General features: G+C 33.4%; 3 protein-coding genes across 3 annotated transcripts; 1 reads left to right on the plus strand and 2 right to left on the minus strand.

The window, feature by feature from the left end:
• Positions 1 to 2551: 2551 nt before the first annotated feature.
• Positions 2552 to 3277, minus strand: LOC139430145 (uncharacterized). The gene has a single exon (XM_071196799.1). It carries the CDS (start codon positions 3275 to 3277, stop codon positions 2552 to 2554), a length of 726 nt encoding a protein of 241 aa, XP_071052900.1.
• A 12931-nt stretch (positions 3278 to 16208) lies between these two features.
• On the plus strand, positions 16209 to 17438 carry LOC139430146 (uncharacterized). The gene has a single exon (XM_071196800.1). The coding sequence runs from the start codon at positions 16209 to 16211 to the stop codon at positions 17436 to 17438; it is 1230 nt and encodes a 409-aa protein (XP_071052901.1).
• A 1537-nt stretch (positions 17439 to 18975) lies between these two features.
• Positions 18976 to 21408, minus strand: LOC139430064 (uncharacterized). Its single transcript, XM_071196677.1, has 4 exons — positions 19827 to 21408; positions 19628 to 19750; positions 19486 to 19569; positions 18976 to 19413 (listed from the first exon to the last, which is right to left on the minus strand). The coding sequence occupies exons 1-4, from the start codon at positions 19912 to 19914 to the stop codon at positions 18986 to 18988; spliced, it is 723 nt and encodes a 240-aa protein (XP_071052778.1). The 5' UTR covers positions 19915 to 21408; the 3' UTR covers positions 18976 to 18985.
• Positions 21409 to 24817: the final 3409 nt, after the last annotated feature.

The following is a 24817-nucleotide window of genomic DNA, read 5'->3' on the forward strand; positions in this document are numbered from 1 at the left end:
AGGATCTTGGGATAAAGGGCACAATGGTCTGGAATTTAGGATTGATTCGATTTGGACTAATAAAGTATAAAAAGATTCGTAAGTCAATCGCGCATTTTGTACAATTCTTTTTAGATGATACTTCGCCGATTTCACCGCTGCCTCCCAAAGACCTCCGAAATGTGGTGTACGAGCTGGGATGAATTGCCATTTTATTTGCTTTACCTCAAAATAATTTATCAGTTTTTCATCCTTCTGTAACTCGGTTACAATCTTAAACAATCCGTTATTAGCTCCCTTAAAATTAGTCGCGTTATCAGAGTATATAGTTCCGCATACGCCGCGTCTACCAATAAATCTCTTCAAACAATTTAAAAATGCGTCCGTCGACAAGTCAGTCACCAATTCTAAGTGTACTGCTTTCGTCACAAAACATACAAATATACAGAAGGCTTTACGAATTTGCGATTTCTCAAATGACTATTCTTCATTAAAAATGAACCTGAATAGTCTATACCCGTTATGTAAAAGGGTCTAACCGGTACGGTTCTGTCTCGAGGCAATTCGCCCATTTTTGGATTTGAAAAATTTGTCGGATTTGCTCTAAAACATATGATGCATTCTCTTAAAACCTTTTTTATTATGTTTTTACCATTTATCGGCCAAAATTCTTGACGAATGATCGTTAAAAGGGTTTGAGTTCCAGCATGTAGATGTTGTAAATGTTTTTGTTTTATCAACAGGTATGTAAATCTGTGCTGTGGCAAAATAGTAGGGTGTTTTTGATTAAAATCTATTGGTGCGTTTTTGAGTCTACCATCTACACGTAATATACCGTTTTCATCTAAATAAGGATCCAAAGAAATTAACTTGCTACTTCGATGTACAGTTCTGCCATTCTCCAAATCGCTTATTTCTCTTTTGTATACCGTTTTTTGCACAATTTTGATTAAAATGTCAAATCCAGTATTATATTCTGTTAGTGACAATGTATCTAATTTACGATCTGCTTTAGAAATCTTGCAGTTGTTGGAAAATCTGAAGCATAAAACCGTTACGTGCACCAATGTGCGAAGAGAAGAGAATCTCTCGAAAAGATCGAAGTCGAAATCTTGATGAGTTACTTTGAAAGATCTTATATCCGGTAGGCTTTCGTGTTGTATTCTATCATACTTTGTATTTGGCCATTCGTGTTCCATTAACTTCAACCAACGAGGACCTGTCCACCACAAATCAGATTCCTCTAGGTCGGTAGTAGAGATTCCTCTAGAAATAATGTCAGCAGGATTCTCTTTGGTCGATATGTGTCTCCAATGACTTACATTTGAAGATTGAATTTTAGAGACTCGATTAGCGACAAATGTTTTTAGTTTATTTGGTTGCATGCTTAACCAAGACAATACTATGGTGGAATCTGTCCAACACCATATGTCGTCGAATTTCATGTTTAAAGCTTTTATTGAACTGGTGATCAACTTTGTCAGCAATTCAGCTGCACATAGTTCAAGTCGAGGAATAGATATTACCTTTAATGGTAATAAATGCTACTCGCGATTTTGCCGTCAGCAGACGTACTATAATTTTTCCTTTAGAATCGATGCTTCTTACGTAAACACAGGCTCCATACGCTAGACTGGATGCATCACAAAAACCGTGTATCTGAACATGAACGCTATCTAACACCAATACATGTCGTGGTACACTAATTTTATTAACAATTTTTAAGTCGTCAAAAAGTGTAAAAGATTCGTTATGAATGTCTGGTGGTACTGTTTCATCCCATGACATTTTTAACAGCCATAATTTTTGAAGCAATATTTTGGCTCTAATGATGATTGGACCGATTAAACCCAGTGGATCAAAAATTTGAGATGTAATAGACAATATAGTTCTTTTCGTAATACGTTTATTCTTAACATCTAAATCCACTGCATACGCAAATTGATCTATTTCAGCCTTCCATATAATTCCAAGCGTTTTTGTCTCTATTAAACAAACGTCATTCGCAAATCTGCTCTTTATAATTTCATTGCTATTAGAATTAAATTTTCTAAGTTCAAATTTTCCTTTATGTAAAATGGAAATTATATCATCAGCCAATTTTATTGCATTTTCAATTGAATTTGATCCCGTCAACAGGTCATCCATGTAAAAATCCTCCTCAATAGCGCATGCTGCTGCTGGGTATGATTGTTTATTTTCAATGGATAGCTGTTTCAGACAACGTGTACTCAAAAATGAAGCCGGACCTGTTCCGTAAGTTAAAGTGTTTAAAGCATAATATTCAATCTCGTTATCCGGATCTGTGCGCCATACAATTCGTTGTAAATGAGTTTGTTCCCGTTGTATTTTTATCTGTCTATACATTTTTGTTAAATCTCCAGTGACCACGTAATTGTGTTTTCGAAATCTTAATAAAATTGAACAAAGATCATCTTGGATGACTGGTCCTGTATGTAAAACATCATTTAGTGATACACCATTGGTCGTTTTTGCTGATGCGTCAAACACTACCCTCAATTTAGTAGTTGTACTACTTGGTTTCAACACACAATGATGTGGTAAATAATTGTTATTGCATTGCTACATTCGGGTGTTCAAGGAGTGTCATATGGCCCAACCTTTTATATTCGTCCAAAAACTTTACGTATTCATTCCTTAACGATTCATTTTTTGTAAATTTTCTTTCCATTGCGTATAAACGTTTTGCTGCATTTTCCAGTGATTCGCCTAATTGAACCTTCTTTGTTTTTGTCGGCAATGTTACCAAAAATCTACCATCTTCATCACGTCGATGAGTGTTTTGAAAATGAGTTTCGCAGTATTGTTCGTCTTCTGATAAAAGTTTCTCATGTGTTCTTACCTCTTCGAGTTGCCAAAATTTTTCAATACTATTTTGAATCTCCTGATTTACACTTAAATGGCAGTGGTTATTATTAAAATTATCATTGAATAATCCTCCTGATATTAACCATCCTAACTTAGTTTTCTGAAGCATCGGTTTGTTATGACCTAGCTTTATTTGACCTACACATAATAAATCAAAAAATATACCAACTCCTAATAATACCTCTATGGTATCAGGGTTATAAAATTCTGGATCCGCCATCGCTATATTTTGAGGGATACGCCAATCAGATATATCTAAGTTTTGTTGGAGCAATCGATCAGTGATTTTATCAATAATTAGGAAAGATAGTTTCTTCTTATAATTTTCATTTGTTGAGCTTATCTGAGCTTGAGTCATATGGGATATCTTGGCAGATGATTCGTTTATACCTACAACTGGTATGGACATGTTAGATTTTTTCAGTTTTAACTTTAAAAATAGATCCTTTGTTATGAAATTAGATTGAGAACCAGAATCTATTAGTGCACGACACTTTATCGGTTGATTATTAATATCTTTTATAATTATAATTGCTGTCGACAATAAAACATATTCGAACCTTTTGCACATTGTATGTCCGCTTACTACTGACGACTCAGCCGGTTTTTCAATTGGTTTCTCCTATATTTTATTAACAACGTCTTCAAAATGCAATAATGTATTATGTGGTTTATTACACTTTTTACATGTACTTGCTTTACAATCTTTGGTTACGTGATTGGGTTTTAAACAATTTATGCATAACTTTAATTTTTTTATCGTTTCAAGTCTCGCCTTTATTGATAATTTTAAATATTTATCACATCTATAAAGAAAATGATTTTCCTTGCATAAATAACAATTAGAATTTGTTGTTGATAAACACGAATTTATGTTTTGCTTTGATGTGGCTTTGCCCTTATCTAAAGTTTCCAGCAAAATGCATTGTTTAATTAAAAAATCCAAAAGTTGTTTTAATGTTGGCAATTCTGTGGTTGTTATTGAACATTCCCATGCTCTTTTAGTTTTATTATCTAGCTTAGAAACTATTAAATGAAGCAAAATTGTGTCCCAACTATTGGTTGGTTGACCCAAACTGTCAAGCTCGTAAGTGTTTTCGAAAATGGTCGACTAATCTTCTTAAATGCGTATGTGATTCTTGGTTTAAAACATTTAATTCAAACAATTCCCTTACGTAAGTATGCACGATGATACGTTTGTTTTCATTCTTAGATTCTGACGCTATCATACGCGACGGCGGACGCATAATATTCTCTGATGTTTCATACAATCAAAAACACCAAGCAATCATTCGTTTACTGAGCTGGTTATCGCATAAGAACATAAAAGAACACTTAATGCTGGAATGACAAACACTCTAGCACATATCAGACGAAAATTCGGGCCCTTAAATGGCAGAAAATTAGTAAAGGCTCACATAAATAAATGTTTAACATGTTTTAGAGCTCAACTCAAGTCTGAACAAACCAAAATGGAGGTCATAAAGGCGATCATAAAGGCTTATATTGGCACAATTGTATGTCTTGCTACTAAAGCTGTACACTTAGAATTGATATCAGATATAACGAGTGATGGTTTTTTAGCTGTGTTAAAACGATTTATTGCTAGAAGAGGAATCTGCTCAGATATCTATTCAGACAATGCTACAAATTTCGTTGGGGCAAACAATAAATTAAAATAAATTTACAAATTTATTGAATCAAGCGCATTCCAGAAACATCGTAATGAATGTAAAATCAAATGGCATTTCATACCACCTAAATCAAATAAATGTAAACGTCAGCTTAAACGAGTTTTAAACGGCATACCTTTAACCTACGAAGAATTTTATACTTTATTGACCCAAGTAGAAGCGACTCAATTCCCGACGAAACTATTCCACTAACTTCCGATCCAAACGACCTTGACGCTTTCACACCTGCCCATTTTTTAATTGGGCAATCACTCACGGCCATGCCAGAAGATAATTTATTAGACACCGCATCAACTTTACGAAGAGGTACTTGCACTTGAAACGAATTAGACAACATTTATGGTCACGATGGCATAAGGAATATCTACATAGCCTGCAGCAGCGCACTAAATGGCAATTCCAAAAGGAGCCCCATCTACACATCGGAGCTTTGGTGCTACTCAAGGAGCACAACTTGCCACCATTACATTGGCCACTAGGCAGAGTTGTGCATGATTTTCCTGGACAAGACTTAATAGTGCGCGTAGTGAATGTGAAAACAAAAGGTGGAATATTTAAAAGAGCAGTGGCTAAAGTCTGTATTTTACCGAATGAACAAAACATGTATTAAAATTAGAATGTATGTATTTTGAAAGCCCAGCCTTGTAAGAGCGGGAATTATGTATAATATTATATACAGAGTTGTCGGCTTGGTTGCCTACATTACGGTTCATAAAGTTTGCTGGACCTCGTGCTCGACTTGAGGTCAAGAACGAGTTCCAGTCGCTTACAAGACTCTGACCTGTTTACGTCACAGTCAAAAATTAAATTAGATTTTATACGTAATAGTTTATAAGTACATTAAATAAAACGTTACAATTCATCAAAAAGTAATTCATTCCATTTCAAACGAAATAAAGTAAGAAAATTGAATCAACATGGTGTTTGTATTGAAAACAAGCTAGCAAACAAAAGACAGGTTGCTATATAAGGAATATTATAATAAGACATCAAAAAATTTAAAAGATTTAGATGTGGGTGATAATGTTTTGATGAATACTGATATATCACAAAATAAACAATGGCAAGGTGGTCGTATTATAGGTAAAGCATTTGAGCCAAGGTCATACATTATTCAAAGTGACAATGGTAGAATAGTGAGAAGAAATAGAGAGCATTTAAGAAAAACGCGCAAATAAAAATAAATCTAAAAGAGAAGGTACATCAGGATGATAATGGTAATAAAGAGAATGCTGAGAATAATACTGTAATTGTTGAACAGGAAAATAAAGAAAATGGCAGAATGGAAAATATTGTGTCACCGCCGCCACGTTTAAGTACCAGGCAACGAAAATTACCCGAAAGACTTAAAGATTATGTAGTTGGTTAAAATATATATGAAGAAAAAGGAAGATGTAACATTAATGTTAATGTTAGTTTCATTAAATATTTTATAAGCTCGCAATAACCTACGTAGTATATTGGTAGTGTAGTGTGCCATGCACCACACAAAGTGTGCCATGAAAAGTTGTTTTTAACACTATGCCGTCCGGCGACACCACAGTGGTGTCGCGCGAAAAATATCGCTCAACGGCCGGCGTCACCACATTACGGCCCGCTTACGGATGGATCTACTATCCGTGCAAAAAGTCAAGACCCCTCACTTTAGAGATCGATATCTTCGCAACCGATCGATGAAAAAAATTGCGACAAAGTTTGTTGTAATCACTGAACATTTCTACGTAACATATGTTAATTTGAAAATGTTCGGATCCGCGGTTCTCTTTTTATCGCGAGTTAAATGAAAAAAGTACCCGATTTTTGAGTGTGCCGGCAACTTTGTCAACTTTGCGATTTTTTTTCTCGAAAACTATTTGACGAAAAAATTTCAAATTTGAACTGGTGGTAAACCGATGTGTTCTTAATGTGGGGCATAGTTTATTTTTTCAATATTCCATATAGTTTCGCGGAAAATCGCGGTTTAGTAGGATGCGGTTATTTCGGAAACGACCTGGCGGATTTCAACGCGGTTTTTACCAAAATATGTCAAATCATGTCGGTTGTCGAATTCCGTTATCAGTTTTTCAAAATTAGGGCCCCCTATTTTGTTAAGGACGATTTAATGGAATTACAAATCAAAGAGAAACAGAAGTAAGCCATGCGGGGAGGGGTGGGATTCCGGCCAATCGGAACAGAGTTGAAGAGATGTTGCTGGCATGCGCTTCGGACGGGCCGTGGCGAATAATATTTAAAATTTTAGATAAAATTATTTTATTTCAAATTCAATAAATATGTTTCATTTTTGTATACAAGACATGAATAATGCATATAAATTTAAACAAAATAGCTTGGCACTATTTTCTTCAAAATTTTTAATTTTGTTTTTGACATAATATATCACTTATACATGGACAATTACTACAATTGTGTAGAACTTGCGGAGAATTTACTTACAAAGAAAATTCTAGTCTGTGAAACGATGCGACAACATAGAGGATTTCCAGAAAAATTAAACTTCGTAAACGAAGAAGATGCCGTGTTTGTTCCAAAAACAAAAAAAGAAGGACAACGAATTTAATGTGCAAGTCTTGTGGAGTTGCGTTACATCTTGGGGATCGTTTTGCTTCATATCATCAAAAAGAGAAACACTAAGTAGGTACCAATGAAAATATAAATCAAGAAACATATATGCCAAAATACGTATTTATTTGTTGTGTGGTTTACGTATTAGTTTATTGTTTATTGTTATTCTTACTATTGTTTTGTTGTATTTATTTTGTGGTTTCAATAAAAGTACATTATTATTATTATTATATAAAACATACAAATTTTACATTTATTTACATTTATTCGAAATTTCGTGAAAATAGCTAGACAGGATTGAAAATCAGGAGAACTAGCAATAAGATTAATATAACATAATAAAAATAAAATAATAATAATAATTATTAATATTCTTGAATATGTTAAAAACAAAATAAAAAATTTTGAAGAAAATAGTGCCACGCTATTTTGTTTAAATTTATATGCATTATTCATGTCTTATATACAAAAATGAAACATACTTATTGAATTTGAAATAAAATAATTTTATCTAAAATTTTAAATATGATTCTCCACGGCCCGTCCGAAGCACACGCCAGCAATATCTCTTCAACTCTGTTCCGATTGGCCGGAACCCCCATGGCATATTTCTGTTTCTCTTTAATTTGTAATTCCATTAAATCGCCCTTAAAAAATTAGGGAGCCCTAATTATGAAAAACTGATAACGAAATTCGACAACCGACATGATTTGACATATTTTGGTAAAAACCGCGTAGAAATCCGCCAGGTCGTTTCCGAAATAACCGCATCCTACTAAACCGCGATTTTCCGCGAAACTATATGGAATATCGAAAAAATAAGATATGCACCACATTAAGAACACATCGGTTTACCACCAGTTCAAATTTGAAATTTTTTCGTCAAATAGTTTTCGAGAAAAAAAATCGCAAAGTTGACAAAGTTGCCGGCACACTCAAAAATCGGGTACTTTTTTCATTTAACTCGCGATAAAAAGAAAACCGCGGATCCGAAAATTTTCAAATTAATATAGGTTACGTAGGAATGTTCAGTGATTACAACAAACTTTGTCGCAATTTTTTTCATCGATCGGTTGCGAAGATATCGATCTCTAAAGTGAAGGGCCTTGACTTTTTGCACGGATAAGTAATCTGAATATTCTGCCGGCGCCGAGCGAATAAATTTTTGCGAAACGTGCGGACGGCAAAGTGTTAATAAAATGATTTGTTATATAATTTACAAAAAACAAAAAATAGATTAAAAAAATAAATTATCCATTAACAACCTAAAATGTGGTAGAATAAAAATAATTTTTAAAATTCAATAAAAATATTGTACATGATATTGAACATCATCGTACAATATTTGGTGACCCCGACAGAAACACTGCAAAGTTGAGAATTGTTTGTCAAGAATTCTAAAATTGGACACAAGTCAACCCAAACCAAGTAGGTATAAAACAAGGCTATCTCTGACGTCAGAGGTAGCCGTAGTCAAGGACACCCTTCCCCCTCCACCTCCCGGCTTCCAGCCGACAAGGTTGCCCTCTAGCGGCGGGTAGCTGAACTACACGCACGTCATCAACGCCGCCGTCGCCGCCGCCGTCGCCGCCGCCGTCGCCGCCGCCGTACCGACGCCGCTGGCGCGCGGGTTCGCGGTGCCGGATGGGCTGGTGCCGCGCGGAACGGGTTGGGCGGGTGCGGGGCGGTTGGTTGCCATACTAAATTTTTTGTTTATATAAATATAAACAACTGACGTCGTTGACCGCAAAGATTGTGTTATTGCATAATAAGGAACTGTTGCGGTTACGCCAATGATAATAATAATCTACAAAGAATTTCCGATCGTTTGTTCGGATGCGGTGTCATTAAGTGAGACAAAAACATCGTTGGAGAGTAGTGTACGCATGCCTGAACATGAAGAAGGATTTTGTTTGTAGGATATTCAGTGAATAAAGGAAAAAAAGAATTAGTTTGTTGATTAACGTTCAATACGTCGGTAGTACAATGGAACATGAAGCGTTGGAATCATCAAATTTTATAAGTAATTTGCTTATGGATTTCGAGCGACAAATAGCGGAAGAGTATGAATTAATAAATGAAAAGCGATATGATCTCCCTCATTCGTTGAGTATTGGTACGGGTATCAGTTTAGCGCGCGGTGGATATCCTGTTGTGAAAATAGCTGCAAACAGTAAAAGAAAATGCATTCAATTGACATCGTACGAATGGGATAAATTTTGGGAAATACATGAATCTAAGGCAGATCAACATTTACTTCAAAGAAAAAAGTGTTCTTCATGTAGTGATGTAATCGAGCAAACTGATTGTAAAGAAGTGCAATTAAGCACTTACTTAAATATATTTTATGGTTGCAAAAACACTAACCTTAAAAATCATAGAAAAATTATAAGGATACAATCTCATGGAACGGAATTAGTACTTCATTCAACAAGTTATAAAAATCTTAAGCAACTTCGTGAAACAATTACTATGCGATTACAAAGACTACATTTGATGAATTTCCCTATATATTACACTAATTTAATACAATCTATCCTAACCAATCAATTTCAAGGCGAGAGTATGGCGGACTATATAAAAAGAATGTCAAGTCTTACTCCCTCACTCACTCCTTTTGAGGAATTGGAGTATCGAGAGTGTGCGCTCGAGATAATTACGCTAGTTCCGGATCAAATAAAGTCTGCTATAGGTGCTTTGAAAGCGGGTGATGTTTTCAAATGAAGACTTCGTCTATATCATAGATAAGAAACATAATTTTGTAACATGTAAGGAATTGGAGAGCATTTGGTGTAAACTTTCACCAGAGAAGCAAGAAAAATTGAAATATCATTTACCCTGTTACAAACATTATAATGTTGGTGGTGGGGGTGATGAAATAGACGGACCTCCAATCTCTATAACAAAGTGTAGTGTATGTGTTGAGAAGTGTGATATATGCACATATTAATTGTTTGAACGTTGTCGCGAGAAGAATAATGAATTTCACCATATTTTACACAGTAATGCAAAGTACACTACTCATCAAAGCACCTCAAACTACAAAAGAGGTATCAATTAGTTTCGATCCGGATTACACAAGAAAAGATCTAGATATAAAGTGGTTACCCATGAAGCAGATGATGGAGGAAGATGTATTTTCTATTATACCAAATTGTTCGCGTGAATCCATTATTACATTTAAAGCCAAATTCACTTTGGAAGATAATAGTATTATAACCAGTAAATGGATTTCGGTATTATACGATATAGATTTAATTTCAATATGTTATAATAATATTGCGATAGTTATATTTGCTTCAATAATAATATTAATAGGAATTACATATAGTTGCATACTTTTATTTAATAATATTTATGAAAGTTGTATACAATTTGGTGTGATAATATTAAGCTGTGTATAAAAAGTAGGATAAATAAAGAACTTGATGAAAATTATCATATTTTATTTTATTGTTTTCGATTTAATTACACAACATCATTTTTATTAATCCAGCTATTATGTGAAGAAGGAAACCCTAACCATTTAACGTAGGCTTTATTTTTCGATCGTTTAAGTATTCGTTCAATAAGATACACGTCCTTGAACTTAGTAGCTTGAAGTTCATGTTCATAAAAAGCACCCAAAATGGGATTATTTTCCATATCATTAAGCAGATAAGTAGGAGGATTTGTCATTTGAACTTTTCTTATTTTAAATAATTCCATACTCCAATTAGCTGTATACCCTTTTTCAAATAAAGATTTATGTTTACTAATACGAACCACCTGACCTACAATAAATTTCCCCACCCCAGCAATCTTTAGTTGAGTATATGCGCTATTTAACACTCGATCTACGTTTTCCCTGTTAACTTTAGAAGGAGCTAGACCTATGGTTCGATGCTTTGTATTGTTGTAGTGCTTAGTCACGTCTTGAAGTATATTAATCCAAACTTGGTTGCCCCTATACAGAAACGTTTTCTGTAATTTTTCTTTGAGCGTTCTAATGACTCGTTCAGCCATTGCTGCTTTCATGGTGGTAAATGTGGAATAATGGTTTATGTTATGTTTATCAAGCAATTTTTTTAGTTCTACATTATAGAATTCTTTTCCTGCATCAGTTTGAAAATTTTTCGGAATCCTTTTATCTTCAGAAAAAATGCTGCTTAATGCTATTCGTACATCTTTACCTGTCTTAGTCTTTAAAGCTCTAGTCCAGAGATATTTTGAAAAACAATCAACAACAATCAATATATATTTATGGTTCTTATTGCTCTTAGCATGTGCTGACATGTCAGCCAAATCCGCTTGCCATAAATCATCTAATCCTTTAACAATTGTTCGTCGTCTTGGAAAACGTTTCCTGGATGGTTTATGTAACTCTTCGATTATTTGCTTTCTTATGTCGATCTCATTCATGTTAATACAATAAAAGTACTTAATATAATGATAATTTTGTTAAATAAGCAGCCTTTTTTATTCGATTAGGTTATATTTCAATCAATCTAAATTATTAAATTAAGTTCGGTAGCTATGAGTGAAAAAGATTTTTCCATGCGTAATTTTAATTCATTGGTTGTATTTGAAATATTTTTAAGTTCATAGGCTACGTCTGATATTTTCGAAATAACATCAAGCATTTTATCATCCTGTTTATCTTTTATATATTCTTGAATAGAGGGTTCGCTATCTTTCAAATTCTGCTTCAATGTATTCGTTAGATTCGAAATAGTCTTTCCCATATCTAATTTTAATTGATTATGTTTTTCTGTTAACTCATTTATTTTCACAATTTCTTCATTGAGAAAATCAGTAGCTTTATTTAAATCACGAAAACCATTATCGTATATACGAAATACGTTATTGCAACGGGAAATTTCGCTTTTAAGACGATAATTTACTTTTCGAGCAAGTTTATCAACATAATCTTTTGTTGCAACATCATTCTCGTTAAGAGGATTGGATACATTACATATACGTTTGTTTTCTCCGTTTACATCTCCATCGTTCGTAATACCCATATGAAATCCTACATTGTGATATACAATTTGTACAGTGTTTTCATGAAAGTTTCCGAATTTATCCATTTCAATAAATGATGTTTGCTTCTTTTAGTTCTTCTATTATAGATACAATTTCGTTATTATGAGATGTATTACCAGCTTGTTGAGAACTAACTAATAATCGCAGTCTATCTACAAGTTCATTTATATCATCAAAATATACGTATTGATAGGGTCTAGTATCTCCAGCTATTAAATTTAAAGATGAGGAGCTATGTCCGAATCCAATTCGTGAACTGATTGCTGTTGCCGTCGACTTAGTTCTTTTACGAGAAGTGCGAGGCGTGCTGTCTCCTCCTTGACTATCAATCATCCGCTTTATAATGTTTCTATATTTAAATGATTTGTTACCCTTTATTTGCTCATTAGGATTATTATTACGTTTATGAGCATTTGTATCATTCAATATCTCTTGGTATTTATTCATATCATTTTCGCTATACTCCATAGGAATTTTTTTAAACAGCAATTCATATAGACCAGCAGTTCCTTTGTATTTCTTTTTAGTGGTATCAATAATTATATCGCCATTAGCATCAAACGTAACATTACTATTTCCAATGCTCCATGACTCAACGACCGGATCATGTACAATACCAAATGTTGGATCATGAAAGTCTTCCTTCCCTGTTAATAAACCATGTATATACTTTCTAGGTAGTTCATGATATTGTTCAAGATATTCATTCGTTGATTCATGCGATATTTTCATTGGCTCCTCTTGTTTTCTTTCATCTGTTGAAGATAAGAAATATTCGGGTTCGTACGTGAATATTTCATCGCTCGCTTGAAGAGGTGAAATTGTCGGTTGAGTTTTATTTTGATTCAACGGTTCTGTTTTAAGTGGTAGCGGCTTAACGTCCTTCGTTTCAGTTGGCTCCGTTTTAGGATGTTTTTTAAGCGTTTCAATTAACGTATCCAGAGGTTTAACTATTGGTTTATTGATACGTTCTAATTCTTTTTCTTGTCCTTCTTTACCAACTTTAATGGCTAAATATTTACGTCGAATAGCATCGCTGAGATGAATTATATCTGAATTCAATTTATCAGATTTTTTTGTTTTTAATGTCCTTTTAGGATGTAGCCGTTTCGTAGGTTTTTCCATGACTACACGAGCTATTTTTATTTATAACAATATATACTCATCGAATTTGAATTTATAGCGTCCGTCTTTTATATCTCTATCTTTATCGATAACGAGAAATCCGTATTTATTTTTCCAGCATAGATTACACATGGAATGAAAATCTTCAAATCTCATATCCGGATCAACGTGATTAAGGAATACATGTTTAAGATTGCAGGCGTCTTGTTTAAATAAAATCATTAAATTAACATTATCTCGAATTAATTGTTTAGGTACTTTGGAATACGATTGAGCTAAATAAAAACTATCAACAGAGTTATGTCTCCCCATGGAATAGAACTGTTGAATTATTTTCTGGTTGCTAAGGGAAACATCATCGAAAATAAAGACTGAATTAGGTAACGCCTTATTCGGTTCAATTACTTCATCATTCTCTTTATAGGGAAAGTATCTTACGCCTTTCACTGCATTTAAAATATGTTCCAAAAACTTATACTTTGGTTGATATAGCGATTTTGAATAAACGTATACATTTTCAAACTTTAAACCATTAGGATCGAAAAGAAGGGATAGCATTACATTAGTTTTTCCACAATTACTAGGTCCTGCTATTATCGCTCGTATAGTGTTCGGTAACTGTTCTCCGTGACGTCTAGCTAACAACGAATTTTTTACTACTACTCGATCATCGATGTCGTGTACTTCAATTTTGTTTTTTACTTTTATAAGGCGCATCTTTATATGGCTACATGAGCTTAGTCACTAGTTGCAGAATAAGAGAAAATGAAATTTATATATGCGTATTACGGTGTTCTTCATGTTAGTATAATGACTAGAGACATCGAGGGAGGAGGTGTATTTAATTCCTTTATAAACAAATTACCAATAGAATTACACATTCCGGGTTATCAGTATTGCGGTCCCGGTACAAAACTCGCCAAGCGATTAACTCGTGGAGATCCCGGAATTAATTCTCTTGATAAAGCTTGCAAAAAACACGATATCGCCTATTCGCAGAATAAAGATTTACATACACGACACGAAGCCGATAAGATATTAGAAGAGAAAGCGTGGAATAGGGTACTAGATAAAAATTCAAGTGTTGGAGAAAAAATAAGCGCTTGGCTTGTAACTAGCGGTATGAAAACAAAAAGGAAATTAGGATTAGGTATGAAGGAGTATAAACGAAGAAGGAGAGGGCTACATAAAAATGGAGGCTCTGTTGCTTTTAATTCAAACGTATTGAAACCAATCAAAATTAAATTAAAATCGAAAAATTTCTCTAATGAAAATTTAAATAAGTATGCGAAATATGCATTGGGTATAGCAAAAAAGACGGTAAAAAATGTTGGTGGTAAGAAAAAGATCCGCACACCTCGTATTATAGCAATTCCCTCCGTCAATGGTAGTGGTATCGCTAGTAAATCAGGAGGTTTTCTACCATTTCTCGTACCTTTATTTGCTGGTTTGTCGGCCGCCGGTGCACTCGCATCCGGTGTAAGCAATGTCGTCAAAGCAGTAAAAGATGTGAGAGCAGCTAAAGAAAAATTTATCGAAGACCGACGGCATAACAAGGAAATGGAAGCGATAGCAATCGGAAAACAAAAATCCGGTCAAGGTCTTTTTCTAAAACCATATCGCAAAGGATTGGGTTTATTTTTAGGAAACAAAAAATCAAAAAACTCTCGCAGACGCCCTTAACGGATGATATTATTATGCGTTATGGGCGAGAAAACATACCTAATTTTAGAGGAGTGTACATGCGTGATACATTACCTAAAAAACCGCTTAAAAAGGAATGTGCAGTAGTTAATTTAGATTCAATTCAAGGATCTGGCACGCATTGGGTTGCATATTATAAGAATAATAATTTAGTGCAATATTTTGATAGTTTTGGTAACCTAACGCCTCCTAAAGAACTTCTAAATTACTTTGGACCCAATACAAAACTATTTTATAATCATAAGAGATATCAAAAATTTAATGCAGTCAACTGTGGACATTTATGTTTAGATTTTTTAGAGAAAGTACATTTAAAATAAGACCGTGATGAATGATCATTAGTCATGTCTTGTACATTCACGTTGCGAGGCAGGAAGAATATCCTTTCAGCCGATTATTATCCTCCTCTAGAATTGGAGGAAACATCGGAGTACGCATTAGGCTTGATAGGTCTATTTACGTACAGTAGTATTCCAAATATCGAGACGGGATGTAATAAAATATACTATGGAGGTAAAGGAGAATTTATCGAAATACCTACAGGTTCATATGAAATAAAAAACATAAATGATTACGTGCGAGAACAATTACTTAAAAAGACTAATAAACAGGATACGGATGAAGATCCTTTTATTAGCATTAAACCGAACCATAATACGTTGAAGTGTGTAATTATTTCTAAAACGGAAATAGATTTTACTAAATCAGATAGCATTGGATCAATGTTGGGCTTTAGCAGTAAAATAATAAAACCGGGAGTAATGAGCGAGTCTGATCAACCAATACAAATAATCAGAGTATCAAGTATACGCCTCGAGTGCAATATCATAACGAGTGCTTTTTACGATAACGAGAGATCGCACACCTTGTTCGAATTTTCACCTCAAGTTGCTCCAGGTTATGCTATAAATATAGAACCAAAAAACATTGTTTATTTACCTATAAGCAGTCGTAGAACGATCAGCAACATAACCTTGTCTATTATCGATCAAAACGGTAAACCTGTGAATTTTCGCGGTGAGGAAATAGTTGTTAGACTTGAATTGAAGCGAATTTTATAAAAAAGAAAATGGGATTAGTATTCAATTCATCATCTTGCGGATATAAAAACGTGATAAAACATCGTGGAACTATAATTGGTGCCGGGTTGTCTACCAAACAACATCAACGTTTAACCAACGAAAATAAATTGTTTTTAAAATCGCTTGGATTTAAAATTAAAGCCCAAAAATGAGTGCCGAAATTTTAAATGTGTACGATGCAGCAATATTTGATGATAGTTTATCGAGTGAAGAATATCATACATATCTACCTCGCATACAATCATTCAATGCGAGTGATGAAATTAGAATACCAATAAACCATCAAGATATATACACATATCCCCACGATAGCTATATTTTTATTCAGGGGAAAATAGAAGAAACGCCTGCTGTTGGAGGAACTGGAGATGTTCAACTAGTTAACAATGCTTTTTTATTTCTATTCGATGAAATACGATACGAGATAAATGGTGTTGAAATAGATAGAAACATAAAACCAGGAATTACATCAACGATAAAGGGATACATTTCCTATAGCGATAATGAAAGTAAAGCGCTGCAATCAGCAGGATGGATTCCTAAACCGCAAAATAAACAACCAACGTTTATTACTCCTCATTTCACTGCTTGTATACCTTTAAACTTTATCTTAGGATTTGCTGAAGATTATAAAAAAATCATTATTAATGCTAGACAGGAGCTAGTATTATTAAGAGCTCGAAATGATGATAATTGCTATAAAAATAGTTTAAAAAATGGTACGAAAGAAATGAAAATATACCTCACCAATGTCTATTGGAGAATACGACATATAACTGTAAATGATAAACATCGTTTACAATTATTAAATGCTCTTAATAAGGATATGCCTATATTGTTACCGTTCCGAAAATGGGAATTGTTTGAATTACCTTCTCTACGTCCTACAAAGAAAGATATTTGGTCTGTAAAATCGAGTACTAGCTTGGAAAGACCTCGATATGTTATAATTGCATTTCAATCTAAAACAAAAGACGATGCTACTTTTGATTCATCCGATTTTCAGCATGCCAACATGAATAATATTAAATTACACCTAAACTCTTCTCATTATCCATACGATAATTTGAATTTATCCATGATTCAAAAACGTTATGGAAACGCCTACAATATGTATACAAGCTTCAGAAAAAGCTATTATGGGGGAAATAAAATTGGAGAACCACTACTGGATTTTAATCAATTTCATGATATACCGCTTTTCGTTATAGATTGCTCCAAACAACTGGAAAGTATAAAATCCTCTACAGTTGACATTAAACTAGATTTGGAGAGCGATGTTGCATTTAATGATAATATTTCTGCGTTCTGTCTCATAATTCATGATACTATCATACAGTATAGACCGTTAACAGGTTTAGTACAAAAAATTATTTAGAAAAATGATTATTAAATTTTTATTATGTATCTGCTGCTACTGGTGCTACATTCACGCTGAACATTTTAATCTAACTTACTTTAAAAATGGATCTAGTTCGCTTACTCATAATGTTCGAAACCGCAACAGTCAGATTCAACTGGAAGTAGCACCATTTTCCAGTGAAATGCTTAATTTAAAAACGGTAAAAAAAAAGAAAAAAAATCCTGTCAACATCGGTGAGAATAATTCATTAACTTCAATAACTTTAAAGCCTACGGAAACACCGATAACGACAATATTTCCATTAACTTTAAAACCCTACAAAACAACGCTAACAGGTTTAAAACCTTCTGCAACTGTAATATCTCATAAAACGGAAGCTAATGAAAGCGTGAACTGCATGAATGATTTAAAAGATTGTAAATTATGGAATAAGGACCTGGATGCGAGATATGTAAGATTATCGTTAATGGCTCATAGAGATCTTACAGATTTAGAAGAATGTCGTGAGAATGTAAAAAATTTGGATTCAATTCAGAAAATAGCAACATTAAAAGAAGCGCTCGATGAAAAGTTGCAGGAAATTATTGAAATAAGACAAGATTTGGCAAATTGTATGGCTCAAAATTCAGGTTTACGGTTGGAAATATCTATGTGGGCTAGTAAGTGTGAACAAGAAGTGTTGCCTAAACCGCAACTTCAGGTTGCAGCGAATGCGATATCTACAATTAGCCCTGAATGTAGTTGGCATTGTTCTTCATGCGAACAAGAAACAAGAAGGCTAAAATCTAAATTAAATACATGTAATTCAATAATTTTAAGAGAAGGAGGGAAATGAGTAGGAAGGTCAAGTTTTGTCGAAGTGTAACCGTTCATGAAATCGAATTAGTTGATATCGAGATTCCTAGCTGGGAACAAGCAGCCAGAGATAGAGCAAGATTTTTGAAGCGAATTAAAGAAACAGAGGAATTGATATCTCCAATTCTAAAACATTCACATCGTTTGAAAATTATGGCATCACGAAATCCAATAAAAATCATCGATATGCAGGGCTTTACTCTATTATCAGGGTTTCGGGTAAAAGAATTAGCTATAAGTGATGGTTACTCGATTTCCCATTTCCTTTTTCAAGCGGACGTAGCTCATGAAAAGCTTAATAAACGCGAACGACGACAGATTGCTTGGGAACAAAACAACTTACATCATTTAAACTATGACTATGGATATGTAGCCTACAATCGACTTAGAGAAATTCTGCTCGAGCATACATGTGAAGCGGAGGTGATATTTGTAAAGGGTTCGCAAAAGGAAACGGTGTTACGGGATTTACTACCAGAGACAAAAACTGTAATTATTAATTTACAGGATAATTTAAATTGTCCATTACTTTCAACATCGCAAAATAGTTGTGTATATCATAATAATTCATTTAGTAATTGCGCAATTGAAAATGTAAAGTTAATTTCAAAATTTTTAAAATTAGATTTGAATAAATTAAACTAAGAAGAAATGTTAAAGTGTACATGTAAGTAAATATAATAAAAAACAATAAAAATTAATTTTTTTTATTTTTTCTCTAAAATTTTATACATTTTTTCGTTTAAATCAACGATTTTTTCTAAAATATTGATCATCGTCTTATTTTCCGATAACGATTTTTGGGGGGCTTTTTCCAATCCTCTAGGGGCATAACAGCGGGAAGATCTGGGTGTTTCCAACGGGATTAGTGTTGGAGGGGGTGCCACTCTTTCATATCGATGGGAATGTCCCCATGCTTGTCGGGTAGATCTAGGTGTTTCCAACGGGATTAGTGTTGGAGGCGATGCCACTCTTTCGTATCGATGGGGATGTTCCCATGCTTGTTGTATATCCGATATGCCCCGCGCATAGTCCTCATCATGACCATTAATTGCGATGAGCTCCTCATCATCCATTACCTCACCTTTCGAGCGAGGTGAGGGTGACCTAGGACTATCACTCTCCTGCCAAGTTGCTATGAGTAAAAAGCAGAAAATATAATTTATTAAAGAGAAAAGAATTAAAAAAGAAAAAATTAAGTACTTACTTTCAAAAGCATCGCTGGATTCTTTCGCTACATCTTTCGAGTGAGGTGAGGGCGACTTGAGGTTCTCGTTTTCCTCCCAAGCCACTACGAAAAAAAATAAATAAATAAAAAGGTAGGAATTAAATAAGAATAAATTAATTACTTTCAAAGCCATCGCCGACTTCTTTCTTCACACCCCCAACATGTTCTTGCGTAGGATGACGGGATTTTTCCCGTCTCCGTACCATTTCTATGATCTCACACCACTTAACATCGCATTTCGCATCTAATTATGAGACAGTAATAGTAAAACAATAATAAACTCTTAAAAATAAATAAACATTTACATGTGTACTACTTACCGTCCACCACCTTGCAATCGGAACCGAAAATTTCGATTTCCGTTGCTCCATCATCACGTTCATTAATATAAAGAATATATTTTGGCATTTTGAATCGTTACGGTAGCACAATACGGTAAGAGAACAAACTATGAGAAACGGTAAACGATCAGGCGTATTTATATGAAGTTCATATCATTTGAGGTGCAACGGTTTTTTTTTTCAAATAATTTTTTTCTTCACCGCATGAGGAAAATTTGCAACCATCGCGTCTGTGGTTCAACATATTTTTTTTTAGCAAAACGATAGACATTTCCTCTTCTGCGGTGTCATGTAGGTTTACAAAATCCTTGATAGTTGCTGGCATTACGTAAGAGGAAAATATTTCTTACGTATCTATCACGTATGTGGTTCAACGATTTTTTTAAAAACGATTGAAACTTCCACTTTTGTGGTGTCTTGCATGTTTACAAAATCTTAGATAGGTGCAATCGTTTTTCCTCGCCACGGTTTTCCGCTTTAACATAATTACACAAACGAAAAATGTTTTTTTCCAACAACCGTGCGGTTCAACAGATTTTTAAAACGATAGAAATTTCCTATTTTACAAAAAGATTAATTTCTAATTAATTCGAAAAAATTTTGTTATATGTGGTCCAACGGATTTTTTTTTAAACAATAGAAACTTCCTCTTCTGCGGTGTCATGCAAGTTTACAAAATCTTTGATAGTTGCTATCATTTTTTCTTGCCACACTCTTCCGTTTTAATTCAATTATCCCAACAAATTTTTTTTGCGTGTGCGGTCCAACGGATTTTGAATCGCAAAATGAGGTTTTTTAAATTAGAACTATCTAATCCAAATAATTTCCTATATAAACGCTGCAGCCTAGAGGATTTATCATTTGTCGAATATCACTACACGAGTTCACATTACAAATATTATTCACGATGCCTAAATTTTTAAAAAAAAAAACTTCGTTAGTTCCTACATCTTTTCCTACTAAAACAGTTAAAAAGTGTAAAACCAAGCATCCCCTTTCGGGAAGCGATAAGGAAGACGAAAAAGAATTGGCTATCTCCGACAGCAGTTCAAGCTCCTCTTCAACTAGAGATAACATATTTGATGCAGAATTAAAAGCTGCTAACGTGTCGGTTTACGAAAGGAAGCCAAAAATATCGTGTATGGAATTCAAGATTGGGGAAATACATCCAATAGTTACTTTAAAGCAATTGTTTAATGCAAAATATCCGACTCTATTGGCGGAGCTGAACGAGAACATTGTCTTTCTTCCGGAAAGGTATTTATATCAAGTCAGCAATCAGTTTGTTGAGATGGTTAATTCGGGGGAACATCCCCAAATTGGTTTGACGTTAGTCAATCGTAAATTTGTAGGGAAAGACATGCTTTTACATGAATTTGAATTCATAAAAGTTTAAAAATTTTTTTTAACTTAGGTATATTTAGATGCTTAAATTAGAATAGATTAATAGAGTTTACACCTAGATATAGTTAGATCATAATGGAAATTGTAACAATTGAAACTGTTAAAACAACTAGAAAGTTATTGAATCTCTGTAGATCTGAGGATGAATTTAAAAGATTACAAAAATTAAACAGAGGAAATATTCGATTACTAACTAAGCTTTTACGTACTAAAAATGGAGGAATAGGGGTTAAGAGGCATTATCAATCAATCTTATGCGATCTACAACAAATACACTTAAAAATTGTAAATAGTTTAAAAGTAGTGAAAGGGGTTAAATATGGGAAAGGATTACATAAGAAACGCAGCGATCGGATTAGATGGCAAGACATAACTTCCGCTTTTCAATCTCGTGTTCGAACTGGAGCTATCATCAATTTAGTGCACAAAGAGCCCAAAACATTTTTAGATGATTGCATATTTCTTATAAAATCCAGAGTACAAAATGTATTAAAACGTGAAATGTCCGGGATAAAGATGAACTTAGAACTTTCCGCTAATTTCATCATTCCTACAAGCGGAGAAGAAGATGTTAAATATTTTAATACATCCAACGCTGTAGTATTGCAGTCTTCTTCCATTACTACTATATTGAAGGGTTTCAATGAGGATATATGTAATCAGGCAAGTACTTTTTACATTTCTAAACATTCATCTATTTATTTTTTATTTATTTCTTCTTTGTAATTATTTAGATGGGGGAGTTCGCTGAACGCAATTCCGGATGGTCATTCGTTTCAATTAACTATTTATTGGTATGTATCAATAAATATTCTCCGTTACTAGCAGGAACCTATATTCCACTACCTCCGAAATTATCAACACGGAAAAAAGGCGTCATTCTCAATATACGTAATAATGATAATCTATGCTTCATATATTGTATACTGGCGGGTTTGTATAAAATGTATTCATGCGAAATGAATTCTTATTCGAATTTTAATATCGAAAAAATGTTTAATCTAAACGGAATTGAATTTCCGATTACATTAACAGATATTTCTAAGTTCGAAAAACTAAATCCAACAATTTCTGTTAACGTTTTTGGATTCAATGATGAACTAGATTTAATAGGCCCCTATTTTCATACAAAACAGGTAAAAGAAAATCATTTTAATTTATTAATTCTAGAAAGTAACAGCTTACATCATTATTGTTTAATACATGATTTATCTGCTCTATTATATAAAAAAATTACTAAAGATAAGACTAAACTATATATATATGTGATCGTTGTCTTAATCATTTTAATAAACAAATTCTATTGGAAAAACATTCCTTAAATTGTATGAATCATAAAGTTGTCAAGATTACTCTCCCTGAGAAACGTATTTTACAATTTCAAAATTTTACGGCACTAATCGGCACAAATTTTAAGGCACTAATCAGAAAGCCATTCGTAATATACGCAGATTTTGAATCATTACTCAAAAAAATTGATGGTTGTCCTAATACAGATACAAAATCATATACGTTGAATTATCAATTACATGAAGCTTGCAGTGTAGCATTTAATATCGTTTGTTCATATAATAATAGCTACAATAGCTTTAAATTGTATCGAGGAAAAAATCCTCAAATATGGTTTATAGATCAATTAGAGCAACTTAGCCGAGAACTTCATTTAATTTTAAAAGCTAGTACTACAAATATCATAAAGAAACTGACTCCAACTGAAATATCTATATATCATTCCACATATAACTATCCTGTATGCCATTGCGAATTTTCCGTTGCAAATCCTAAAGTTCGACATCATGATCATTTCACAGGAAATTTCATTTCTCCTCTTTGTATGAACTGTAACTTACAAATTAAACTGGATTATAGTATACCGATTTTTTTTCATAATTTTAGTGGTTACGATATACATCTCTTCGTTTTAGATCTTGTTGAAAAGTATGATGTCAGCATTATTCCGATCAATCATGAAACATACATTTCTTTATCGGTTAAAATCAATCAAATTAAATTTATATTTCTAGATAGTTATAGATTTATGGCAGCCTCATTAAATGAGCTTGTATCCAATCTCAAACCGGAGCAATTAATTCATAGCAAATTTCATTTCCCTAATCCCGATCTATTCAAGTTAATTACACGCAAAGGTATTTATCCTTATGATTATATTGATCATTTCGATAAATTTAAAGAAACTTGCTTGCCTGAAAAACAACATTTCTTTTCATTACTCACAAAGGAGAGCATATCTGACGATAACTATTCACATGCAATCAACGTTTGGAATTCATTCAATTGTGAAACATTAGGTGATTATTCAGACATATATTTAAAAACGGATGTTCTTCTTCTATCGGATGTATTCGAAAATTTTAGGAATTTAACAATGACTCATTATGGATTAGATGCCGCTGCGTTTTATACCGCTCCAGGTTTAAGTTGGGCTGCTTCTTTGAAATATACTCATGTACAATTAGAACTGCTTCAAGATATAGATATGATTTTATTTATAGAAAAGGGAATTAGAGGAGGCATCACTCAATCTATTCATCGATATGCAAAAGCAAACAACCCTTACGTTCCTAATAGTTACGATGGAGATCCCTTTCATACATATTTAATGTATTGGGATGCAACTAATTTGTATGGCTGGGCACAGAGTCAATATATACCGATTAATGAATTTAGCTGGGTAAGCGATATGAATTTTGATGTGTTAAATGTCTCCAACGATTCTGAATATGGCTATATCGTAGAAGCAGATTTAATTGTACCCAGAGAATTGCATGACTTCTATAGTGACTTTCCGCTACTATCTGAACATATGAAACCTCCGAATTCCTCGGTTTTGAAACTACTTTGCACTCTTTATAATAAAACTTCTTACATCATTCATTACATAAATTTAAAACAAGCAGTAAATTTAGGTATTAAACTAGGTAAAATACATCGTATTTTAAAATTCAAACAATCTCCATGGTTAAAAAAATTTATTGATTTAAATACCGACTTACGAATGAAGGCGAATAATGAATTTGATAAAAGCTTTTTTAAATTAATTATTAATGCTCATTTTGGGAAAACTATGGAAATCGTTTTTAATAAGCCTATTTACATAGGCTATTAAAAGGCTATTTACATAGGCTTATTACGTAAGGTGAAAGGTATTGGTAAAGTTGCTTCGAATACTTTGACTTTTAATGATTTTGTAGATGTACTTTTTAATGATGAAGTAAAATTAGCTAATTTTAATACAATTCGAACTAAAAATCATAAATTATATTCTATGAATGTGAATAAAATTGCATTAAACAGTAATGATGATAAGCGCTACATATCCCCCGATTCCTCCATAGTTACGCGACCATGGGGACATTTTAAAAATAATGAGAATATGTATTTTAACTCGTAATTTGTTTTTCATTTTATCAATATATTATATTAATTAAAACTAATTCTTTCTTTCTTTATTTAATGAATATCCTGCAAACAAAAATCCTTCTCCTTGTTCAAGCATGCGCATATTACTCTCCAATGAATTTTGGATTCTCACTTACTCGTTTAAT

This window comes from Onthophagus taurus, chromosome 6 (assembly GCF_036711975.1).
Source record: "Onthophagus taurus isolate NC chromosome 6, IU_Otau_3.0, whole genome shotgun sequence".
In the NCBI taxonomy this organism is placed as follows: domain Eukaryota; kingdom Metazoa; phylum Arthropoda; class Insecta; order Coleoptera; family Scarabaeidae; genus Onthophagus; species Onthophagus taurus.